This window comes from Gobius niger, assembly GCF_951799975.1.
Source record: "Gobius niger genome assembly, chromosome: 4".
Classification (NCBI taxonomy): Eukaryota; Metazoa; Chordata; class Actinopteri; order Gobiiformes; family Gobiidae; genus Gobius; species Gobius niger.
In genome coordinates, this window is record NC_136855.1 from 34,941,524 (window position 1) to 34,961,974 (window position 20,451).

General features: G+C 42.2%; 1 protein-coding gene across 1 annotated transcript in view; it reads right to left on the bottom strand.

Moving 5' to 3' along the window:
- Positions 1–20,451, bottom strand: part of cemip (cell migration inducing hyaluronidase 1) — a 91,188-nt gene that overhangs the window by 32,577 nt on the left and 38,160 nt on the right. The window contains exons 2-6 of the mRNA XM_079554665.1: positions 16,706–16,843; positions 13,610–13,747; positions 11,710–11,848; positions 11,363–11,602; positions 2,381–2,560 (exon numbers count right to left, since the gene is read on the bottom strand). Of these exons, the coding sequence (XP_079410791.1) occupies positions 2,381–2,560; positions 11,363–11,602; positions 11,710–11,848; positions 13,610–13,747; positions 16,706–16,763 (755 nt within the window). The 5' untranslated portion in view covers positions 16,764–16,843. The remainder of the gene's footprint in view (positions 1–2,380; positions 2,561–11,362; positions 11,603–11,709; positions 11,849–13,609; positions 13,748–16,705; positions 16,844–20,451) is intronic.

The following is a 20,451-nucleotide window of genomic DNA, read 5'->3' on the forward strand; positions in this document are numbered from 1 at the left end:
CGAACACGCAACCACACGGTCTCATAAATCATGGCTTATTAAAATGTGTCTGCAGATTACGGACCACAAATGAGCATATGATGACACCAGAGCGGGCTGAGCTGGAGCCGAGCGCGTAGTGAAGGCGACAGGAGGAATGTCAGAGGCATAATCTGTTCACACTGTGTTGCGCTAAAGGCAATAGCGAGTCCCTTTGCCCTCTACTGGCATACGCGAGTTTTGGTAACACTATGATACCAATAAAGCATTTACAAACACAACTCCATCACAAAAAAAAAGGACTAACTTATTGTGCACTCGTGATGTCATAGGATTGATTTTTTTTCTGATCCTTTTCATTCGAGTTGCATTGTTAAAGGCACACTGCGTAGCATACTGTATTGGACAACAGTGGCCATCAGTACAAAACATGCTCCCAATGACCAGCTCGACACAGAAAATGCTATTACTGCAGTGGATAATCAAAGAATGGATCTGGATGAGAACCTAACCTATTTAAATCTCAAATTCTGCTGACTTAAGTCGACGTACCCACTCCCGGTAAAGTTACAGTCATGCCTTAGGAGAGGTATAGCATCTGTAAACTCCGGTCAATTATAATTTCCCTACATGTACGTCTGGGTCTGATCTCAGTGGTTGCGTTACATCGGTTGAATTTCTACCTACCATTCAGCGAGCGGGGGAGGCGCGTGTTGTAGGTGACGTCAAGCAATTGCGCCGCATTTGCTGGTTGTAGTTTGGCAATGGCGACAGATGCGAAAGTAATGGAAGCTCCCAAGTATCCAGAAATTAAAATTGAAGCCTTGGAATACCTAAGGAATGCCCCCAAGAGTTATGATAGCTGCTTCACTCACTCGGGCGCATTACATACGTCACGACCAAATGCTAGCGAAAATCAGATCCAATCGTTTCAAAGGAGTTCACCAATCCCACCTGATAATGGAGCTCAATTGTGAAGGTCCAGACTCTTGTACGAAACGCAATCAGTATGATGGTATGGTTAAACCAGGCTAGGAGAGGTGAACCTCAATCTGTCAGTCCCCATCTGGATGTAACTGTTATGATCTGCGGCTGGTCAGTTTTAGGTTCAGGAACACTATGTGCCCCAAGAATGAAATCAGCTGACTACCTGAACATCCTGAATGATCTGGTTACTCCATCAATGGAGTTCTCTCTTCCTGATAACAATGCCAGGATTAATCGCGCTCACATTGTGAAAGAGTGGTTGAGGGGGCATTAGACATAGTTTTTACTGAGACCAGATTTGATTTCAAACCCAGGATCAGGGAATAAAAAAGTTGCCACCTGGATTTAACTAATTATTCTGGTCTGAGGTTGCTGTGGTTGGTCAGGTGTAGGTTCTGCAACACTTTGCGCCCAAAGAATGAGATCAGCTGACGACTTGAACATCCTGAATTACCGGGTTATTCCATCAATGGATTTCTTCTTCCCTGATGGCACGGGCACATTCCATATTCTCACAGTGTGAAAGAGTGGTTCAGGGAGCATGAGAAGGATTGGCCACCAGAGTCGAGATCTTTACCCCATTGAGAATCTTTGGCATGTGGTGGAGGCTTTGCACAGTGGTCACACTCTCCCATCATCAAAACAAGATCTTGGTGAAAAATGAATGCAACACTGGCTCTTTTAACATTGCAGAAACAATGCCACTGAAAACAAAGCTAAAGGCTCTACAAACAAATTAAAGCATGTGACCTTTATGGTGGCTTTATTTTTGGTCAGGCAGTGTTTTTTGGACTCCTTAGCTACCAATTTTATTTCCATTATGGACAAATATTTTCCTTGTTTTCCACACTGTTTTTCCCTATAAATGGAACACTATTCCGGACACATATTTTCCTCCTTAGCGCCCAATTCACTGACCACTAAACCCTTAGCTCAAAAGTGCATTTCCTTGTTAGTTCATGAACTTTGTTGGCAGGAGCTACACACACAGATCACCCTTCACAAGAAAAGCCTTTCAATCGTTGAAGTCGAAGATGAAACTGCAGCTGCAAATACGTTTGCTTTCTGCATCATTTTGGCTGTGAATGACAAATACTGTAGGTTCCAAAGAGATAACATTTGTGCAGTGGTTTCGGGGAACTGTCTGCAAAGTGCAAACTATAAATTGTGTTCAAGGTTCTGGTGAAAGTTCAGAAAGTTGGTGGCTTGGTCCAATGAATGGCATTTTGTGTGTTTGCAATCATAAAAAACTGCAAGTTATAAAAGTTGGCATGCTATGATGAGGGTGGACTACTTTGTGAATTGGTTCAGCTAGGTCAAAGAAAACATTGTGCGGCATTAAGGAAAATAATGTGGTGTTTACTGATCCATTTGTATTACATTGTCTATAACTTTGATGTGCTGGTGTTGTTACCTGAAGCCCAGCGTGCGGATGTGCCGGCTGCCCAGTTGGGACAGGCTGTTCCGGGCCGTGTCCTCCAGGTTGTTGGAGGCCTCGTCGTTGACCGCCATGACCAGGACGAGCCCCGGGTCCACCGCGTCCAGGAAGTCAGCCAGTCGCACGCTCTCGTTCTGACTGCGGTACGTGTCGAACCTGGACATATAGACAGCATAAAACACTGAAAACTAAATCAACTTTTCCTGCTAAATGTTTTGTGTAGAGCCTGATGGAAATATTATAGGAACAACATATCGGCTATCCGTCAAATTACTTAAAGTTATGGAACTGAAAAGACCCACTGTGGTCCCAGAAGTAAAATCCCATTTAATTTTTCCCATAGACTTTTCAGCTAGTGGTATCTATTGACAACTTACAAATGCAGCAAAAGTCTTTTTTTATCACTTTTTAGCCAAAGGGTGATGTAATATATAATGAAAATCAAGGTTTATTTTTTGAGTGAAAAGATGTGTGCCTTGAGAATTAAAATAACCTTGACTGTCGTTTGCTTTGGGCTGAAATTAAACAAAGAAATCACTAGGAAAAATCAGCGAGGAGCCTGTCACTATAATTACATCATTGACTTATCATTCAGTGTTTGCACTAGGACATTCTAATCTCAAATATGAAGCTGATTAAACAGTTTTGAAAGATCCAAAGAGAAAGTCCACAAGCCATAGCTTTGTTTCAAAAAACATGATTGCCCATCTTTGAATAAAAAGTATATATTTACATACATTGTATACACAACTATATTTAAGGTTTGCCTGGAAAAAATAGTACATTTTCCATGGTTTGACCCTTTGTTATATCAAAAATACATTTTTTTTTTACTTCCTTAATGGGAAATGGGTTCCATAAGGGTCGCCGAGCAACCATACTGTACGTAAGGGCTGAGTGATGATGCTCTACTTCCGGATCCAATGGAACTATTCACCTATTCACTATAATGAGATCTGATTACACAGAAATATTACATTTACCCTGGATCTTCATCAGGAATTATTTTCTGACATAAATTATAAAACAGTTTTTGCGGGTTGCAGGTGACATCACAGCATTCTAAAGGCCTATACTATTATATAGAGGCAAAATTATTTTGTTTTTGATGACATTTTTGGTTTTGTACAGAGAGATCATGGACCCAGTGACTGATAACAATGAAACTGGCTCCTGCCCCCCGTTGGGTCCGATGACATCATCACATTCTAGAACCTGCAACGCAGCAATAGGTTGCGTTCATATTCTAGATTTCTATTTCAGTTGGAGCAGGTGCCAATATAACTCAATGGGAGAGAAACAGTTTTTGTGATTTGTTGTTGTTTCAACAGGACATTAAGATAAAGCTCCTTTTGGAACTTTCAATAGTTTGGACCCGGAAGTGGCTTGGTTATAATGTGTGATGTCACAACATTCTGAAGAGCTTAGTTAAAAAAATCAGGAGGGCAACTGAAAATTCTATGGCAGTAGCTGTGGCAACAGATTTTTTGTCTTCATTTTTGGCGAATATCTCAATCATTACTGGGACAAAAACTGTCTCAAAGTTCATTGTCTTCTCTGTCAGCACATATAAACTAATGAGTAATTATTTGCTCGTAAAGGCGTCCAAAAGTGGGGACAATATTCAAAAACATGCATGAGCGTGATGTTGGTCAGTATCTTTCAGCCAAAAAAACAATGTGGCAGATTTGTGAATCCAATCACTGTCAAAAACTGATGAGGAAAAACATTGGATAGCTTCAGTTTTTGAGATAAAAAAACCACAACTGTATTTCTCCCATAGAATTGTATTGGCCCCTGCTCCACCTGACAGTGTGACATCATCACATTCTAGAATGAACGAAACCTTGTTCAGTGTGACATCATACACAGTAATTATTCACTTCCGGGTCCAAACTGTTGAGAGTTCCACTGATAAACACAAAAACACAATTTTATCTGAATCTCCTGCTGAATTAACTAAAGATAAAAGGCCAAAAACTGTTGTACCGCTAATTTCAACAATATAGCTCACCATTGCTCCAGGTAAAATGAAGATATTTTTATATATAAAATGAGCCTTTGTTGTGTATGGAAAAAATAATCATGATAATAAATGCCAGAAAAGGATTACTAGAGGAAATCCAGAGTAAATGTAATTTCTTTGTGATCAGATGTTTGAAAAGAGCCTTGTAGTCGGCTCTACAGCAGGTTAAAATCAGCTGAATCCCATAATAATGAATACGGCTAAAGCTCTGTTGGACCCGGACGTAGAGTGATGACATCATCACTTGACAAACTCTAGGTTCTGTGCACGAATGTTGCAGAGCATGATGCTCGTTTCCGAGGGTAACGACTGTTTCCTGTCTGTGTCTTATTCCTATGAAGTTAGCCGTGTCTCGCTGAAATAAACTAATATTTAAACAGCAGAAAACAAGCAGCTGTTAATTTCTTACAACATGTTAAAAACTTTACTGAGGATGTAAATACTTCACCAGAGGAGACTTAGGTTTTTTTTTTATTCCCTATGTAAACTGCATGTATGCTACTGTTTTATTTAACACAAAAATACAATATTTTTGTTTTTAAAATCCATTTTGCTTAATGAAATTGCCACTTCACCAGAGTCACACTATGATTAATTACCCCTGGCATAATCCCATTAAACTAAGTAGTCAGTAACAAGCACATTAAAATCAAGAGAAAGGGCCTCAAGCTGTTTCCTCTCTATAATTTATTCATAATTAATAATAGCATTTTCTTTTCTCTACAAGGTCTGGCAAAAAATATAAGGTACGTTTGTAAGGAGATAATATGCACCACTGGAATATCAACTCAAATTGCTTTTCTTTGTAAATTTACAGCCTTGTTTATGAACTGAGCAACATGAGATTTTTCATTCAGGACATACCACAAATGTTATATTGTCACAGCCAGGGCCTCAGACGTTTTTACAGTGTGTGCGAGCCCTCCGAGGGCAGACGGCGCTGAAAGACATTCCACACTGTGTTTTGTCTGCGCTACACAAACATGCGGCACTACCTCAGGTGCTCCGGCCTCCGAAATGGAACAGACTCCAGGTGCGCATTCGTTCAGGCTCTCGTGAACACGTTATGGAGCACTTTTGTTGATTTGTCTTTTCTTCCAGTTGCTCACGCTCGTCTAGTTAATCTATTCCCCCCCGCCCCCCCCCTCCTCTAACCGCTCGACATGAATCTGATTTATTAAACATACGATATTGTTTATATACTCTGCGCAACCATATTTCATTAAACACATTGACACACAAACTTACAGGGCGGTTATTGTTGCAAGATTTAGCTTTAAAGGGACTATACGGAGTTTAAAAATGTTAAAATTATGTATTTTCCAACCATGTCCTAATGTGTAGAATGATCCCAGACCTGTTCACCACAACTGCCTCTAAAATCCTGCACTGTCACTCAAAAACGTGCTACTTTGGGCCCGAATTGCCGTCATGCACGAGCTTAATATAGAAGGTGTAGTTACATGTATGACCTGAGGTGGCAGTAGTGGGTATAAAATGGCGAACTTGCATCTTGCCCCTTTAAGTGCAAATTTAGGTGAGCAATTTTACATTCATTTTATCTTCCAAAATTCAAACCGTGTGGATGCTCAAAATGGAGTAGGCTGAAGCAATAAGCTTATTAGTGCCTACCCCATATTAAATTCAATATACATTTAAATAACATAATAAACTAGAAATGCAATGGCTGCGCCATTGCGATTGACTGCGGAAATGCGGGAAGCGAATGCAGAAATTGCATAAACTCTTCAAATTGCATAATCAAATTTGCATAAACTGGTAAAATGCATAAAATGTCATGTTGCATAAACTGTATAAACTGCATAAAGTGGTAAAATGCATGAATGGGTTAATTTGCATAAATTATGTAAATTGCATAAGCTCTTTAAAATTCATAAATCCTAAATGGCATAAACTCTTAAGTTGCATAAACGGTTTAAAATGTATAAAGTGGTTAATTTGCATAAATTGTTAATATTGCATAAACTTTTATATTCCATAAACTGGTCAAACTGTTGAAATGGCCTCAGTGCTTGATTGGCAGAAGCTGCACAAATGGCTGAAAGGCTTGGAGTCTCCCGATTGGCTGGATTCCCCCATACACACCAATGCAAAAATGTCAAACTCTCATATAAAAAACTGGAAAACTGCAGAAGGCCAATTTTTTCTCAAAACCCACAAGTTGCAGAAGCTGAACATGCACAAAGTGCAGAAATTGCATAAAATGCAGAAAAAAGTGCAGAAAAGCATGGATTTGCGGCACCCCCATTATAAGAAGGAAAAATCTCCGACATTTTGGCCGATTGCGGAAAAACCGTAAGTTGCAGAAGTCCCAAAAGTAATAGCACCCTTCTCCTCAACATGCGGAACATTTTGATGCAAAACTTGCATAAATTGCACAAAGCATGAAGGTGCTGAAAGCTGGAGAAAATCGGGAAAAAGATGGAAGAGGAATAATAATAAAGAACATGAAAACCAATAATTGACTGCGGAAGAATTCCGCAGTCAATCAACTATAAGGTCTAGATCACATTGACTTTTGATACAAGCAAGTCCTTCCTGAGCTGAACAGATACAGATTTTTAATGATACAGTCATCAGTTTTAAGCTTCACACAAAATTTGCCAAGAAGAGTATTTAAATACATAACACAGCGGCTTGGTATATTTGTTACAGATGTATGTAGAATGAACCAAAAGAAACAGAACACTTGATAGGACGAAGTATATCTGAGAAGAATTACTACGTCATTAATCTTACTTAATTCGGGATTAATCCTAGGTTTACACTGTAGTTCTTTCTGATATAGGTTCCAATATCAATCTAATGTTGTTTCTAATTATTGAAGGGACTATACAGAGTTTAAAAATCTTAAAACTAAGTATTTTCTTCCCCATACATGTTCCAGTAATGTCCTAATGTGCAGAATGAGCCCAGACCTGTTCACCACAACTGCCTCTAAAATCCTGCACTGTCACTCAAAAAGGTGTTAATTCGGGTCCAAAGTGCCGTCATGCACGAGCTTAAAGGGATATTTCAGGATTTTTGACATAGGGCCTCATTTCCTAGTTATCGAGAGTGTTGCTGACACCTGGAAATATTTTTGGAATTTTTGGAATATAACTGACCATGCATCACATGAATGATCGCATTTTGAAGGACTATTTTCTAGCAGATCACTCCACCGCTGCGTAGCTTATACAAACACGAAGCAGATGCTGCTCAAATACAAGGTATTTTAAATGCAAAATGGTTAAACTTATTCTATCGACACAGACATGGTTAGTCTGGCGTTATAAGTGATTTGCCTCAGGTGCACTGTGGAGCGGGTCAGACTGTTTTTAATGCAGGCTAGTTGACATCATAGAAATGCGCTAGCCCTGCATTAGCCTAGCGCCACGTAACTCTTCAAACATAAGAACTGCATGAATTACAAAAAAAATATCTCCAGGTATCAGCAACACTCTGGATAACTAAATGAGGCCCTATGTCAAAAATCCTGAAATGTCCCTTTAATATAGAAGCTGCAGTTACATATAAGACCTGAGGTGGCAGTAGTGAGCATAAAATGACTAACTTGCATCTAGCCCCTTAATAACAATTAAAAATAATTGACATTTTTATCACACGTTTGATTTGCATAGGGACAGGCATATTTTAGTCTGTTGTAGCTCTCTTTTGGTCCTGCTGTTTCCCTGTTGCCATCCCCATCTCAACTACAGTTTTTTATTTTTATTTTTTTCCTGTACAGTGTAGTGCGTTAAAAAAAAGCTAGAGTGTTGAATGGGCCAGTTGAGAGTTGGCGATAGCCCCCACTCAACAAGCCCCCACCCAGCTACCCTATCTTGCAACTTTATGGATGATCTCTGTGTCCTGGGATGCGGGATTTGTCTGTAGGTGTGCGCTAAGTAAGTCTGCATATTGAGTTCCGTGCGGCTGACCGTGCTCAGGTCTGTGCCTGCATGCTAAGTTTTGTGGGCGCGTCGTAAGAATTGTGCATGCATAATACGATTCATGTATGTGTAATACTTTGGATGTGTATGATTAGCATTCAACAGGACAGAAGCGGGGGCTTTGCCAACTCCTTCAGCATCAAAATGGCATGCGTAAGTAAGTGTGTGAAATAAAACCTCTGTCGGGAATATCTCCAGTGAGCGGTAATGACAACAAGGAAGTAGCAGAATCATGGAACATAATATGCATAGTTAATGTGCCTTTATAATACAACGTTATCTTGGCTCCTTATATATTGGAAGCTAATGACTGTCATGATTGGCATTGGTAAGTATCTGAAAGAAAATCCATTACTGGCCGGCTTTTGGTGTTTGCTTTCGTAGACATCGTACAGAAACAAGACCGCTGCTGTAATTGTTGTAATTATTTGTGTTTGTGCCTGGGCATGACAACCATTTTACACACGAGTCTTTCTGCAGGTGTTTTCTAACTGGATTTCTCAGGTATGACTAATGTAAGGCATAACATGTTAATCTAATGCCAAACGGTATCAGCATGAGATGTTGTTATGACTGTAATTACTCCCTCTAGGGAAAGCATACAGTACATGCATTTCAATCATGTAATTTTCCTCTATGTAGATGCCATTTTAATGATAATAATGCATCGGTTTTATATAGCGCTTTTCTGGACACTCAAAGACGCTTTACATTGCATTATTCATTCATTCCACACTTGGAGGTGGTAAGCTGCTATTTTAGCCAGAGCTGCCCTGACCATGTGCCATCGACCCCTCCAACCACTCACTTTTCCTGGCTTCCTGGTGTTCCCAAATGGTCTCCCATCTAAGTACCGACCAGGCCCTTCCCTGCTTAGCTTCCATTTTGACATTTCTACTATGAACAGATGTGCATAATCCCATTTTTTGTGTGTGTTGTATCAAGTGAAATGTGTATGTTTATTATATTGTTATGGGGTAGGCGTACATAAACCTTCTTGCTTGACTCCTTTGAACTGAAATGTATATGGCTCAAATAAACAAATAAACTAAACTAAGTCTAAACCTTGTGCAAAATGTGAATCTAAACACAGATGTCATGAATCTGAAATGGCAGCGCCAGTGTTAGGAATAACCGCATATACAAATAAGTAACATGTAATCTAATGAACTACCATTTCCTCTGTTAGAACAGGGGTGGCCAACTAGTCAGAGACCAGGAGCCAAAATCTTCAACATTGATCCTGTGAAGGGCCACAAAGGCCCCGACCATTTCGCGAGATCCAAGGGCAGTGGTTTATTGTGATTAAATATAATGTGACCGTTATATTTAATCACAATAAACTATAACTTTATGCCTTTCAATAATTGTATTAGATTTAATAGTTCCATGGTCACCAAGATTGATATAAATTAATATTAAATAAACTGACATTTTGTGCTGTTCTACTCTGATGAGTCAGAATACATTTTTTTTATTTTTAATGCTGGGGTGTGTTTGTTTGTGGGGCCCTGGCCACTGAGCCCCCTCCTCTGATTCGCCCCTGGCCTGTGCGCTCAGTGCCTGCAGTTTGGTCCTGACTGGACTATGCAGAGAACGCACACTAGGCTGCACAAAGTTCAAGACCTTTAATCAGGAGCCTCTGGAGGACGTCTGAGATTCTGTTTTATGTTGTATTTGTTACAGTTACAGCACATGTGAAAGAAAAGTCAATGACTTTGCATATTTCCTCGTTACGATGTCGAGCTTCGCATCATATGCTACATAAGAGCAGTGGAGTAGAGAGTAGGCTAATCAGACAGTTTAAAAGCACAGAAGCTGATCCCAGTGCCACAATCTGCCTGCCTGAATCTGAGCGACGCTGCTGCATGGGCACCTTATCCACGCCGCCTCAAAAAGGAGGGAGATCCGGACTCTCATTCATGTGTGTAGAGATGGGAAACAGGGTCTGTAGGACTATGGTTGGATTTTTGGTCAAGATTCATTATTATGGCTTGCAGAAAAGCAGCATCCCTTAGATCCTGCTCTCGTGAGTGCAGCTCAGCTGTTTCAGTAAGCGAGAAAGAGCATCACTGGAGCAAGAGTGACGTCGATTGGCTGAAAGAGTGATTGACTACACTATAGACCAGTGGTTCTCAACCTGGGGGTCGGGACCCCCAAGGGGGTCGCGAGACAAATTCAGGGGGTCACCAGAATCTATAGATACAATATACATATTTTTATTAGCATAAAATCTAATATTTTATTGTAGCATGTGTGTGCTATTTTACCAGAGTGCCATTATTTGAACGTAATTTGATGAATTTTACTTCAGTCTTTTGTTTTTTTTCTTTGTTTTTTAAGAATTATGTAGACTAATGTGCCTATTTCTCACGGTGTGACCAGGTCGGGGGGTCACGAACCCCTTTAACTGTTATAATGGGGGTCTTGGATCCAAAAGGTTGAGAACCACTGCTATAGACTACCATCAGAGGAAACCCGCACGGCCTGCTGTTCTGTCATCTCTAAAACTGGAAACAATGCTCACACAAGTGTATTTTTTGGATCCATTTCATTATTTCATGACTCGTTTGGATGGGATTTAGAGCTGGCAACGACAGAAATGAATTGCAGGAGCTGCCGCACGTTTGTGGAGTTTACAGCCATTTGTAGCAATGCCCGAAAGAACTGAGATGGTTATTTCCTTTGCGGTTCATCTATCGCTGCTTACAATTGGCAACAAGCACTGACATCAGCCTGAATATGTTCTGATTTCATCGTGAGTTTAGTTTTGTCCTTTGCAGCGCGTTCTTGTAGCTTTAACCTGGGTGTAATATTAAAGAAGTGCCAACAATGGGCAGCACGAGAGGCGTCCTTGGAAGGATGTGCAGGGGTAGGAAATTCTCTTATAGTTACGCATACTGTAAGTTTCTCAGTTACCAGTTTGCAGAGAACTAATCACATCTTTAAAGTGATGTTCCCAACACTGAGGGGGCTGACCTGTCGTCCCGTAGCACCTCTCCAGTGCGGGGGTTCAGCACATGCGCGATGAAGCCCCGGTGGCCCCAGCTCCTCTCGAACACGTAGCTCTGGTTGCCGTTGCTCTGTCCCGGGAGCAGCGTTCGGTTGAGGAAGGTCCAGGACAGTTTGGGGGCTCCGTGGATCTCCAGGGTGCCGCCAGTCCCGACTCCGATGTACTTCTGACCAAAGTAACTGTGCTCCGCGTCTGGGTCGTCAGATCTGAGAGGGAAAGCCAATAAAATCAGCACAATAAGAATGAAGCTAAAAAATAACATATTGGAGTAGAAGAGCGTTGTGATTGTCGTGACACTGCGGAGGTTCTGTACCTTCCATAGAGTGAGATGGTCAGGTTGCCTCTGTAGGGGCAGTCAGGGCTGCCCACGTGCATCTCCCCTCCGGCCCCAATCAGGATGTGTCTGGTCCGCAGCAGGATGGGCCGGTGAGTGTCTGCAATCACCAACTTCCCTGGACACATGAAGCACATCGGGTCTCAGAACTAGGACCTAACAGCCAAGCCTCTAGTTAGAAGAAGACCACTCTACAAGGGTCTGGGGCAGGGTTTTCAGATATCAGCAGCCAAAGTCTCTCAAAAAACACTGAACACCCACGGACATCAATCATTTCGGATGTACCCACATGGTAACCAGATGTTTACATGCACTATATAAAAAGACACACACTATTCCTTTTTATGTCAGTGAGAATTTGCTAAATGCCAGAAAAAAATTTAGATAGATTGTTTTATGTTACTTTTTTTTTACAAAAAACAAAAGTTTACATACATCTAGACTTTGTGATGGCCACTTCAAAACATTGGCTTTGTTTTCCTTAAGCCACTTAGTAACCAGTTTGGCAGTATGCTTTGGGTCATTGTCCATTTGCAAGACCCATCTGCGCCCACGCTTTAACTTCCCGGCTGATGTCTTGAGATATTGCTCCAATATTTCCACATAGTGTTTTTTCTTCATGATGTCATCTATTTTGTGCACCAGTCCCTCCCGCTGCAAAACAACCCCACAGCATGATGCTGCCACCCCCGTATTTCAAAGTTGGGATGGTGTTCTCAGGCTTGCAAGAATCCCCTTTTTCCTCCAAATGCAAATGGTCATTATGGCCAAATTCTTTTTCTTTGTTCTTCTTTCTCCAATTCTTTTTTTGTTTTTATTACGTCAGACCACAGCAAAAATGCAAGTCTTTATCCTTGTGTGTATTTGCAAACTCCAAACTGGCTTTTTTATGTTTCCTTTGGAGTAAGAGCTTCTTCCGGGCAGAGTACCCTCTCAGCCCATGTACAGTACTTGTTTCTTTCTGGATGATGACAAACCCTTACCAGCATCTTCACCAGGTCTGTTGCATTTGTTCTTGGGTTCATATTGACATTTCAGACCACAGCACATTCATCTCTAGGACACAGAACCCACCTGCTTTCTAATCGGTATAATAATTTCCATCTTTTTCTACTTGTGTACAGTTATTTGAACCAATGAACCTGGCACCTTCAGGTGTCTTGAAAGTGCACCCAAGGATGAGACTTGTGCTTCCAAGGACATTACATTGTCATCTGGGCTTTCCCAAATTGTTTGCAGGTGTATGTAAACGTCTGACTTTACCGAAAGTAATAAAAAATCTATCTCTCATTATTGTGGCATTTAGCAAATGGAAATAATTTCATGTCTGACAGTGAGAAAAAAAATGCATATGTGTCTTATTATATAGTGTAGGTGAACATCTGGTTCCCACTAAGGAGAGTGTCAGCACAGCTCTTATGCAGGCTTACTCCCTCCTCTCTCTCTCACACTGAAAGAGCAGCTCTTAAGGAATTAAGGTACAAATAGGATTTAGAAAACAGCACTCCAAGAGAGGTAAGAGGGACCTCAGGAGAAGCTTATGGCCACTGGAGAAGAAAAGATGCGCGAGTGGGTCAAAACACAACTCCAGTTATACTTGCTTTATGAGAAAAAAACATTGTGACATCATAAAAAGCTCTTAAATGTTAATATCGCATAATATCCCCCCCCCCCCCCCCCCCCCCACACTGGACCGGAGCACAAAACCACCACCAACAGGAAAACAAATTGTCAATGAAGTAAAAGTGCACCTGCCTCTCAAGCTCAATCTCATAGAGGTCTGATATTAATTGCTCTTTACATAGTGTAGGGCTAGCATTCCACTAGACCCCGATTACTTCATTCATCATCCCTCACACAATCATTGCCCCAGCCTCACCTCCGGACTGGATCTCCAGGGAGTGCACCGTGGCTGAGGCTCTGAGCAGCACCTTCTGACCGCGGCCGATGGTCACGCGGTGGTCCTCGCTGTGTCCGGGCAGCCACGTTTGTAGTCCAGGCTCCTTATCGGGACATGCTGGAGGGATCAAAAGGAAAATTATTGTAGGTAAGTAGTTTTCATCAATTATTTAAAGAGGGGGTATTATGCTTTTTTCAGCCACATAGCACCAGTCTATAGGACACTACAATGATGACGAAACCTTCTGTTGGTCTGTCAATGCAGTAAATTAGAATAACTGCCTTGTATAAAATTGCTCTTTCAAAATGGCGTTAGCAAATGACTTGAAATAGGCCTCTGTCTCTTTAAAAACCTCTGACCCTTTCCGACACGCCCCCTCCACACGCTGTCTGTGGCATGACAACAACACTGCGCTCGTTGTCTCAAGTATTGAAACTACGATCGGTGCATTTTAATTTTTATTGTTGGAAAGGACCTACTGTTTATCACTTTGTGAACAATGGCCACACAGGATATTATTTGGAAACAAACCTTCCACACCGGACGCTTGGAAGGGGCTCTTGCCTGAAAAATAACTGCTGTTTGGAGGCTCTCTCTTTGCATCTGCCATGCCCTATGGATCTCTAACTATACCCCCATGGACGACACCAGGATCTGCAGGAGCCCATACGATTCAAAGACGGACATTATCTGTGCAAGTGGACAATGGTTTTTCGAGGTTACCCGTTAGCTTGTTATAATCGACTACAGCTCATTGTTGATGAAAAGTCTGTAATAAACCACAAATGTGTAAAGCCAGGCTCATTGTGTGATCATCGTAAAGGCTGCTTCGAGTAGTTGCCGGCTTTATTGACGTTATTTGTGCATAATATGCTGCCTGTTTTCAATGAATGTTGTGAAGGTGAAGGTTGTTAGCTTGTCGCGGCTAATAGTGCCTTAGCTCCGGGAGAAAACCACTCGGCTACGACTCACTGTAGATGAAATGTGAGCAATAAACTACACAATCAACAAGCCAGGCTCCGTGTGTGATCATCATAAAGGCTGCTTCAAGCAGTTGCCTGTTTTAGTGACGTTTTCAATGCATAATATGCTTGTATTCAGTGAATTTTCCCGTTAGCTTGTCGCGGCTAGCTTGTTAGCTCCGGGAGAAAACCACTCGGCTATGACCCATTGTAGATGAAATGTGAGCAATAAACTTCCAAATCAACAAGCCTGGCTCCGTGTGTGATCATTGTTAAACGGTTCTTTATGTGTGTGGTGGTTTTATTGACTTTATTTGTGCATATTTCTCGTTTTCACGTGATGACTCGAGGTTTAGCTTAGCATTAGCTTTCTCCGGAGGCTCTGTGCATCATCAAGTCCCAGCGCAGAACCAGACACTGAAATAAGCGTTCTTGTCACCGGTTTTAATCCTGGGTGTTTCGGTAACAGAAACACTGATGTGTGTCTTTGTAAAAGTCTGCTGTGGCTCCGGTTCACAACACATGAAGCTAATCATCCATGATGACTCTGTTTACATCTTAGGGCTAGACACTGCGGGGAGGGGGTTCTGCTGAGGAGCAGTGGTTGGTTACTCGGCTGGTGACGAAAGGTCGGAGGCGTATCCTGGAGGTCGAGGGCGTTTCCTGAAGGAATCAGGCGTTTTATCCCTAAAATGGCTGCCATCAGAGTTTCTACAGATTACTCGAAAATACGTGAATGTGCCAAGGCAACACTTCAGGCATGGTTTTAATGAGGAAATGACTTAATAACATGATGTAAAGCTTGAAAAAGTCGATTTTGCATAATAGGCCCCCTTTAAACATAATGATGCAATGTTAAGCTATGGTTTTCTTAAAGGGGGGGTATTATGCAAAATCGACTTTTTCAAGCTTCACATCATGTTATCATGTCATTCCCTCATTAAAAACATGCCTGAAGTGTTGCCTTGGCACATTCACATATTTTTGAGTAATCTGTAAAAACTCTGATGGCGGCCATTTTAGGGATAGGTTTGCCTGAGTCCTCCTAGGAACGCCCCCACCTCCTGGAGACGCCTCCGAGCTTTCGTCACCAGCCAAGTAACCAACCACTGCTCCTCAGCAGAACCCCCTCCCCACCACAAACAGTGTGTGGAGGGGGCGTGTCGGAAAGGGTCAGAGGTTCTTAAAGAGACAGAGGCCTATTTCAAGACATTCACTACAGCCATTTTGAGAGAGCAATTTTATACAAGGCAGTTATTCTAATTTACTGCATTTACAGACCAACAGAAGGTTTGGTCATCATTGTAGTGTGATATAGACTGGTGCTATGTGATTGAAAAAAGCATAATACCCCCTCTTTAAGAGACTCAAAACATTCTCCACTGTGGGGGCCGTTTGGACGTGGAGGGGCAGACTTCCAGAGTTTGATCCCCCATGGTTTTCAATCTTGCAATTCATTATGATATTTGCATAATGACCAAAGCGTTTCCGAATACAGGCAGTCAAAATGAGTTTCCACCACGGCGTGCACCCTTAAAGATAGGGAGAGGATTTAGGTCACTAGCTTGGGACATCAAGAGGAGCCAGATGACGTGGCCTTTCTCTCAGAAGGTGCCCTGAGTGTGTTCCCTAGGCCCCAAACATGCCACAGTATTAATTATTATGTAGCTAAAGTGATAGTCTGTAAGTTTTAATATTATAGATTGTGTATAACTGGTTCTGAAATTTGATGTACGAGTAATATTATTTCTGAAGGTCATTTCAGCAACTAATCAGATCCCTGGTCTACCACTTTGTCCAATGAGACGAGCTTTTCCTGTGAACCGGCGTGTCAGGTCCAATCAGGAGAGCAGGGGGAGGAGCTTGATCATTTATTCTTTTGTTTGTAAGTTTGTTCTTACACTCCTCATTTTGAAAACTTGAAGTGGCTTTCAGGTCCAATCAGGAGGGGAGGAACTTGATTGTTCAGCTACAAATTTCACTCTCTCTCTCTCCTCACTTTGCAATCTAACAGACTATCACTTTAATGATTATACAGTTAATGATTTGTGTTGGACATGGGATAAGAGAAGACCTGGACGCTCTTTTGTACTCGTGTGTGACAGCGACCCACCTGCTCGGACACAGGGGAGCAGCAGCGCCCCCAGCAGCAGCAGTTGGCTGGTCCACATGTGTGCGGGACGTCCAGAGTCTTCCACTGGCTCTTCTGATGGGGGTCACAGGTGGATGTATCGGGAGCAGCAGAAGCCTCCTGCACAGCACAGTGAAAGTGAAGTTTGAATAACACAATGCAGGTGGTATAAAAGCAGAAATAGCTTTATAGCAGGGATAACACGGTAAGGCAGCAGTAAAGATGCACAATTTCTGAGGTATTCGTCACCAATTTAACAGGATTAAAGAAGGAAATGTTTGTATTTGATTTAATATATTGGGTGGAATGTTACGCAGCATGGCTTTAAGAAGAATATGTCTTTAATAGGAGGATTACTAATTTTTCATTAATTCTTTTTGGATTGCATCAAACTCATTTGGACTAAGAAATAAGCTCCGTACATAAACGACAGAGCAGTAAATCCGTTCCTGAGTTTGCACACATTACGGATCCACGCCGTGAGCCTGTGCATCAGCAGAAAGCGTGCACTCGGCTGCTGGAATGAGCCCCTCTTTGTGATGTGCTGGGGATTAATAAACTGCAGATAATCTTGTGTTTGCATTGCCGGGATTATCTCACACCTGACCTCATCACGGCAGGCAGTTTGTAACATTCAGTGCATGTAATTATGCTGAGGTTAATTATTGACTTTACAGCAGGACTGTCGGGGAGTTCAGTTTATGTAAAGCCGCCATACAGTTGCATTGGAAAAATGTAAAAAAAAAAGCCTAGAAGTCAGAATTATTCTTATCATTTTGTTTGGCCGGAAAAGCGCCTCTGAGGATGTATACACATTTAGTATTATTTGTTGCCATGGGCTAAGAAGGTTCAGGACTGAATGTTAATGACAAAATCTGCCATTTTTGCTGTAAGAAGCAAACAACATTGATCTATTTATTCATTTTTTACTTTGCCAGGACAGAATGTGCAAGTGTCTGATTGATCCGTTGAGAAAATGACTCCCCTTCGTGTTTTGGTGGAGATTTAGGTAAAGCCAGGTTGAGAAGCTGCACACTCTCACTCACACTCTGCACACTCTCTTTTAGCACAGTGAGAAGGTGAGAGCGCTTATTCCCACACAGCTGTGCCACCATAATCCGTAGCATTTACCAAACACAAAAAATGCAGAGGAAAGATTGGCAGAATAACTCTAATAGCTGACAGACGGGTAAATACATCCGTGACACATTATAGTGTCAGACAGATGTATTCACTAATGGGTGATTTGCTGATTTTGAGTAAAATATCGAAAGAAAATCCACAAGCTGAAATGTATCATTTAAAGGGATTAGGTTCATAAATCTGCCAAAAGATTCTTGTTTAATGACGCTGTAGTGAATGTGCAGTGTCACTTGCTTTATAGGAAAAAAAACAGCAAAACATCACATTTGTTCAAACTTGCAGACGTTGAATGTTTTATCTACACAGGCACCGTAATTACAGCATTTCTAACTATGCACCAGATCAGTTTTATGAGGTGGCGTGAAGGGTTTGAGAAGCATTGGCCTGTCCTCCCCCTCAATAATAAACCATTATGAAAGGTATGTAGTCACGTTAGCGCAACCTATTTTCATCAGTTGTTTGCTCCACACTCATTCATCTGCAGCATGAATTGCTCCCGGGGCTTCATCATGAAAGTGTCACACTGATAAGTGTCTGATACTACAGCTGTAGGCCTTCTCTGTATGTCCTGACACAATAATTACACAGTCATAACTCTCTTCATGAGCATTGGAGAACCAGAAATGTAGCTGTGACAGAAATGAAATAGAGTTGGATTAAGAACTCTATACTTGTCATAGTTTGGGACAATGAAGGCGCCTGGGTCAGACCAGGAGGCCACAGCATCCACACAGACGAGAGCAGGAGGGACACACATAAGCTACATGTAACATCAACTTCCTGTCCTGAAGCTCCAGCAAAATGTTTGACTCTTTCTGTCTCAACGCTGGTTGCAGTCTTAACGTATTGGCCCCCTCAACAAAGGGCATTCTGAAACACTGAAGCGCTCCCCATACCTGCAGCACAGTGGTCACAGGAGGCGCTACAGGAAACAAAAGGGGCAAATGAGGAGGTATCTGGACAAGGCTCACAGCTAAGCCTCACAAGTCTTCTATCCCTACTATTGTTCTTTGTTCTGGATAATGTATGAGAATAAACGGGACTATATGGTGAAAGACTGTTGTGTTTTTATATTCACTGAGTCCTGGCTCAACTGTGAAGCGAAGAATGGAGTCAAGGCCAGGGGAGAAGGAGGAGGACAAAGATGAAGATGAGAAGGAGCGAGAGGAGGTGGTGGGGGCGGAGGAAGCTGCACAGGAGAAAGAGAACTGAGGAGGTGGAGGAGCTGACCAGTGCGGGACACCACGCTCTGAAACAGGGACAAAACCAGGAGACGGCGCAATGTTTCAGAGGAGCACTAGTATTCATGTGTAGGCCCTTTGTACAGTGACATCACGCATTGGCACACTTGCTGTTCGTCACTAACCCATTAGACAAAACCTAAACTTTAAAGCCCCATGATCATGTTGACAACGTGCACTGTAAACCGAACATCCCTTTCAGAAATAAAAATAACACATAATCGCCCAACATCCAGATAAAAACAACACAGTATTTCATTTATTCATCCAAAGAATCCTTCCTACCGACCAGTAGCAGACTCAGACAGACGCCACAGCTCCAGACAGAGTGAACTGAACTCGTGAACCTGGCGGTGGGCCAACAACAGCCCCATCACTGTCAGTCAGTCACACGGAGCTGTGCAGCGCTCTGACACGCTAACTCTGCCCGGGGCTAACTGCGCTCGCTTTCCACTTAGCGTTACACACGGCACCGCTCTCAAACATCCACATGTGACCCCTTTGGCGGCACGGTGCGGCTCAGCGCGATTTCCTCACAGCGGGTTCGATTACTCCGGTGTTTTTGTGTGGAGTTTGCTTGTTTTCCCTCATCAACAAAAGCACAACAGGCAAATTCTCCAGCTGGGTTGCACACACTTGAGAATTAGCATGGTGCGCTTTGACCATAGAAGAAAGTCTGAGGGGGTGTCACTCCGTGGTACTGTCCTTCCAAGAAACATGTCTCCCCATAGAGTGGAATGGGACATCATGCTGCAACAGAGTGCTGTGTTCAGCCGACAGGACATCACAACTTTTCCAAAAGGTTTTACGGCAAATACACTGCCTGAGCAAAAAATAAAAGGCGCCACAAAATAAAAGGTCAGACACTCTCATAATTGGACGCCTTTAGCTTTGATTACAGCGCACATTCGCTGTGGTGTTGTTTCAATGAGCTTCTGCAGTGTCAAAACATCCAGTGTTGCATTAACTTTTCTCTAAGATCTGATGATGGGGGAATATGACCACTGCGCAAAGCACATCCAGCACACCCCAAAGATTCTCAATGGGTTTAAGATCTGCACTCTGTGGCGGCCGATCCATCTCCTGCTCACTGAACCACTCTTTCACAATGTGAGCCCGATGAATCCTGGCGTTGTCATCTGGGAATATGCCCGTGCCATCAGGGAAGAAGAAATCTATTGATCGAATAACCTGGAACAACCTCATTAAGGATGTTCAGGTCGTCAGCTCTTTGTTTGGGCACAGTATTGTAGAACCTACTGCAGCAGCCCCAGATCAGAACGGCTACTGTACATTCCGGACTATTGAGAACAACTGAATATAATCCCCACTAACTAAATTCAG